This window comes from Triturus cristatus, chromosome 2_2 (assembly GCF_964204655.1).
Source record: "Triturus cristatus chromosome 2_2, aTriCri1.1, whole genome shotgun sequence".
NCBI lineage: Eukaryota > Metazoa > Chordata > Amphibia > Caudata > Salamandridae > Triturus > Triturus cristatus.
In genome coordinates this window covers 631234515-631240514 of record NC_140582.1, presented here as the reverse complement: position 1 = coordinate 631240514, position 6000 = coordinate 631234515, and the positions used below count along the sequence as shown (strand labels likewise).

At 39.2% G+C, this 6000-nt stretch overlaps 1 protein-coding gene across 3 annotated transcripts in view; it reads right to left on the bottom strand.

The window, feature by feature from the left end:
• Nucleotides 1–3500: 3500 nt before the first annotated feature.
• Nucleotides 3501–6000, bottom strand: part of AADAT (aminoadipate aminotransferase) — a 286660-nt gene continuing 284160 nt past the window's right edge. For all 3 annotated transcript variants that reach the window (XM_085641829.1, XM_085641831.1, XM_085641830.1), the window contains exon 14: nt 3501–4977. In XM_085641829.1, coding sequence (XP_085497955.1) covers nt 4933–4977 — 45 coding nt within the window. In that variant the 3' untranslated portion in view covers nt 3501–4932. The remainder of the gene's footprint in view (nt 4978–6000) is intronic.

Sequence of the window (6000 nt, the reverse complement as noted above, 5' to 3'; positions counted from 1 at the left end):
AGGTTTGGTGTGGGCACTCGATTCCTTATATTAATCTTATACAACAGTTTGCATGTATTCTGTTTGAACTCTTAGCAACTTTCACAACAATAAATATTAGTAAAATGGTAATTTATTGTTGTAAAAAGTATTATCTATCTGTTCAATGTTTTTGCTTGGGTTTCTCAAAGTGCTCTGTACCAGTTTATTTTCTCTAGTATTGGTTTCAATGAAATCGCCATTTGCTTTTTTTATATAAATTATGCTACAGAGAAAGTAACAATAGAGCATAGTGATTTAACAACAAAAAAAGTTTTACTTTTCTCTTTTTTTACCTATCTACTTTAAACAGACTTTTATTGACGTCTTAGATTAGATACAATAGTACCACCATACAATTCCATTGGTCAACAGTAAAGTAGTTAAGTATTACTGAGATCCAAAGGATGTAGCTGGATGAACCAAACAAGAAACAAAAAGGACACAAAAGAGGAGAAAAGAAATGAGATATCTTATGGAGGGAGGTGGTCATGACCAGACTGAAATCCCACAAAGCAGCCCCTAAATGGCTCTCATATCTTCCTAAACCAAGTGCATCGCTCATCATTATCAATGATCAGGCACTCGAGGAGACCAGTGTTGATACATTCATACCACCAGAGCACATTGTTGGTGGCCTGAGCTAATAACCAATGACGAGCCAGGATCAATCGAGCTAAAACGAGAGCATAATTTAAATGCCATTCAGATGACCAGGCACAAGAGGTGAATGGCCCAAAACAATAATTTTGGGTCCCACCTCAAAGTGATCGGACCGAGCCAATTAAGCTTCCCTAAGACTGCCTGCCATTAATAAGAGATAGCAGGACAGGCAGCAAAAATATGAACTGTATCTGCCTGGTCTCCTGAATATCGGAAGCACTTCGAATCCTGCTTAAGGTTAACAAAAAAATAATCGATAGGGGGTATAGTAGAAATCATTAATTTTGACGGGTGAAACATTCAGAACTATATGTGAGAAAACATTTGTGTGTCTCATTTCGTTGGAGGTAACTTGAACCCTGAGAAGTCGGCTCCACTTACCAGCCATTATCTGAAAAGGATCAGGCCATCGTTTGACCTTAGCTGCTAGGATCATTTTGAAAGTTAAACTGATGCCGTTCTTAGGCAGGCCACGCCGCAGATATTCAAGGTAATCGCTCAGAGAACAGAAACCATCATCCGCCTTCAGACCTCTAATAAAGTGCTGGATTTACCAATAACGGAAAAAACCCTACCAGGGTGAGAGAATAACTGGGATAATGTCTAAAAATAGAGAAGGCAATCACTCTCATAAAAAAGACCCAATGTAAATAGATGGGTCTTTATACCAACAATCTATAAAGCTTTCGGGTATTTGCCAGGGGAATTAGGGTTATAGCTTAAATAAGACTATGCATTAAATAGCGTGATCCCTGAGATTGCCATTTTCAGAAAGGCCCAAATAGAATAAAAGACCCAGAGTGAGTCCTCTTAAAGTAGACTGTATCGATGATACCGATATGTGGAGCGACCCCAAGGAAGATATTCTGGAAACAGATGACCTAACCTCCATGATTCACACCCAAAACCTTCAAAAGTTGGGATAAACGCTGCTAGATAGTATGCCAAGAGGCCTCTATCTTTGTAAACAAGACTTTAGCTAACTAGAGGTATACAATGAAACAGATATAAGTAGCGAGGCAGGATAATAATTTCAATTACATTACAACTGCCAATTAGGCCAGTATGTAAGCATAAGCGAGCACTTTGAGCTTGAGTTGGTGAATCCGCAACTGAGCAATGTCCCTCAAGCTCTTCAGGGGTTGGATGTAGGGTTTGTTATACAACACGAAGAGCAGAGGTGAAAGTGGACATCCCTGGCGGGTACCACAATTGATCTCAATTAGTTTGGTTGGGGTACCTAAGCAAAGAACTCTAGCCGTAAGATTCTGATAAAGCTGTCGCACCCGAGTGACACACATTGACTTCGTAAGATAGGACAGTAGTGGAACCTAATGTTGGGAAAAATATCAGCTGGCCCAGCCGCAGGAAAGAAAGGTAAGGAGAGAAGAAGGACCACAGAATATATCATCAAAATGGAAAAGGGAAAGACAAAAGCACGACATAACCAAGAGTTGGTCCAACCGTCTCTTAGTGACTTCAATCAAGAAGAAAGGAAGAAAAAGAGAGCATAAGACAGTCAGCCGAGGCCATTTGTCCCCTTGTTTCCACTTTGCCAGGAGCTCTTCAACTTTTGACGCATCAAAACATAAATACACTTACCCCTTGAATCTAATGGGCAGAATGACAGACTCCAGTACTGAAACAGAAGCTCTGAGTTTTTGTGGCGTGTGGATACACTCCCTCAACTGCCATCGCCGAACTAGTCTCGTGACAGAAATCCAAGCAGGAAAAAATCCAACTCCAGCTGCCTTCATTGGGGATCGTGGGCGGGCAGGCCTGAATGGAGTGATGGGTTCTCTGAATCACGCTGTGCATATCCCAGTCCCCCAATGTAGGGAAAACCTTCCTGAACAAACGCACTAGGTAGTCTCTGGGATCATCCCTCTCTGCCCCCTCAGGGATCTCCAAAACCCTGAGGTTGTTTTGGTGGGACCAGTCCTCGAGATCTTCAACCCTTGATAATAGTGTAGTCATCTGGGATTCCAGTCATCATATCTGAATTTTGACTGCTCCAACAGCGGTTTGACAGCTTTTCTGCACTTTCTCTGCTTTACCAAGTCGTGAGTTGAGAGAATACATGTTGCTTGAGAGTTTCCTGAGGACCACTTGAGTCTTTAGGTCAACAGTTTTAAGTGCCAGCAAATCGTTGCGGTATTTACTTGTGGGGCTATGGCAGATTCCCCTATTTTAGCTGCTATTTATAATCTTCTACAGCAATATAGAAGTTGTACTTTACTCTAATAAGAGTCTCACTCGATTTTGACATGTTTGTTCATTTCTTCATTTTACCTATAGTAAATAGTATGTTCTGAAAACTGATGATATTCTCCCTGAACTAGCAAATTGTTGCCAACGCGAAATTATGTGAGGCATGACAAATTGTAGTGTCCAAATGATTAAGAAGATAGGAAATTCACTCAAGTAAATTACATTTTGACTACATTTTCGATTTCCTAGCAATTAACATTGTAATCCAGGAACAATCCCTGCAACTGTCAGTTTCTGAGAAACTCATGTCACACACAGAAGAAAAGCTATATAATTCTTCAATAAGAAATGTTTCAGAAAAGTGCGTTTGCACTTTATATGTTCGTTGTTTCTCAATGTGGAAAATGTTTTACCCATAGAAAAAGCCTTTCTTATACATCCCAACAATCTTTCAAGGTGTTCCCAGCCTGAAAACGCATTTAATTAAGCTAAAAACAGAAGGATATATCCATCGATTCCCAGAGTATGAATATGCATGACAAACACAACCTTGTTACCTCTTGAGGAACTAAAAAAGCAGAAAACTCTATCATGCTGATATATTCTCATTTTGTAAATCACTTAAGTAGATTTTTATTTGTAAACATTGGTATTTATACACCTAAGTGGAACTTAGGTGCATAAATACTTTTGCAAATTGGACAATTCATGACCAAATATAGTCTTGCAGTGCAAAAAATAAATGTATTCATTCATATGTATTTAATGTTGCTGTTCCATCTAAAGATGCCATTAGAGGCACAGATCCTTGCTGGATGAATCTCGTTGTCATGGCATGCTCTGTATCTTGATCCCGCCCTTTAGCTGTTGATACTGTGTAATACTAATCAAGGAATGTCTTCAATGCAATCTGCTCTACAAAAACTATAGGCAGTCAGTCATTTTTAGGCCTGCCTACTTTTCGATGTCTGCTCTTGAAAACCTATTGTCTACAATATAATACCTAAAGTTGATGTTAGATCAAAATCAGCCATTATTGATGAGTCAATGGTTCATTTATCCATCCCTGCTCCTTTTATCTCACTGGATGGCCAAACTCCCTATTCTTGTTTCGCCATGTTTTGATTGGCTGAGAAGTTGTTTTCTTCCACTGCCTAAATCAGGGTATTGCACTGAAGTCCATGTTGCTGCTCCACCAACCTTCCTCGCCCACTGCAATTTTTAAACATTTTCACTCTCCCCTGTATTCGCTTGGCCCACTTCAGAGCTGACTCCACCACCTGCCACTGCCACTGCCACAGATACAGACAGGCATATTTTAATGGTATTTTACACAATTACAAGATGACTGCCAATGGTGTGCGTGTGGTGGCCATCTTATAACATATATATTCCAATTTATAAACCATTATAAGATGGCCACCGTGCATGCACAGACAGCAGAACTCTTTTAATTAGTTTTCTAATGCTTTATAAAAAAACATACAATGGTCACCATACGGGTGTGCTACTGTACAGCATGGGCCTAAAAAAATCCCCCCCAAAAAATCACAAAGTCAATAAGTCTTTGCCCTGGAGTCACAGGAAAGACCTATTGACTTTGTCAAAGGTGCAGCTTAGACTTTATTTATATAGGTCAACACAGTTAATATCTATAAATATGTACGGACAGTATGTTTGGGGATAAGGAGGTAGCTGTGGCAGGTGGTCAATCCCTTCCTCTCACCGCTCAAGTAAGATAGGACTGTACTGATTTTGCGTTATTGGTTGTGCTTTGAGATTCTTGAGATTAATTATATTTAATGAAAGAGGTAATAGTTTGAAGACTTCCAAAGATAGCATCTAGAATTTTAGTGCTTGTTCCACAGATTACCAGACTGACTGAAGTTCTGTTTTTAATTAGATGACTGATTCTAGCAGACCATCTACAGCAAGAGTCTTTCTCCAAAAAAACACAGAATCGAAAATTTCTCATGGTCAGAACTTAAGTTTTCTGTGTAGTGAGGGTTCAGTTGCCGCAATCCCCGATTTATTCTCTCTTCAGATTGCTTCTTCTTTAATAACCATAGCCAGCCTCTGAATCCCCTAAAATAAGAAAACAAAATGAGTGGTTCATGTTTGTTTTGTGGGGGCAAACTGTGGCCTGATTCACCAAAGTATAGGAACATCTGTGAATAGTAGACTTACACCTTTCACTTAAATAGATTCCCACATATTTGAACATTTATAAAAATCCACGGGATTGTGTGGGCAAATCTTGACAAAATATTTTCTAAGTGGGAGAAAACTATTGCATAGGTACATTTCTACAATATTTAGTCCAATGGATTTGTCTGCAGGTTTGAATTTGCATAAGTGACATTTTTAAAAGCAATTCTCCACATAGAAAATGTTTTTTATGTGTAGAAACCCCTTCCCAGAGATACTAGGGAAATGCATGGGTGTGTCAGTATTTTTCACATGTAATTTGAATACTCAAATTAGCTACTGGTAATTGCATAATTGGGTGTGAAAGCAATGAGAATGTTGGAGGATTCCCACTCAAAATTAGACGCGCTTACAACATTCCTAATGGCCACCCACTTACCTCTCCATAGGGAACATCAAAGTTTTTACCTCAACCCCATTACTTACCTCTAACTTACCCCTGTGGAAACATTTCTACAATTGCAGATTTTCCACAGTAAGAAGTTTCATCTGCAGGCTTAAATGTCTAAAGATCCTAATTCTATGAAATGAGATCTGTAATTTGAATTTGCAATCAACACTTTTTGTGCACCTAATTAAAAAGGTTTAGTCATTACCTGGCTGCTGTGAGTACAGAATTTGATGTCACACAATTCATCATAATGATGCGGAGGAGCAGCATCTAAGAACAAGCACTGCAATGCAATAGGTGTCACATTTGAGAGAGTTAGAGCTATTGGCATTGTAAATGATAATGTCTTTTACCCATGTTTTGGTTTGGAATGTATGTGGGGTGGAGTGGAATTATATGGGTTGTATTTGCAAAATCGGACATCTGCAGTCAAACATGGCAATGGCTAGTGAGACCACATGTTTTATTCACTGTCAGAAACAGAGAGGAGCATTATAGATGATAATGTA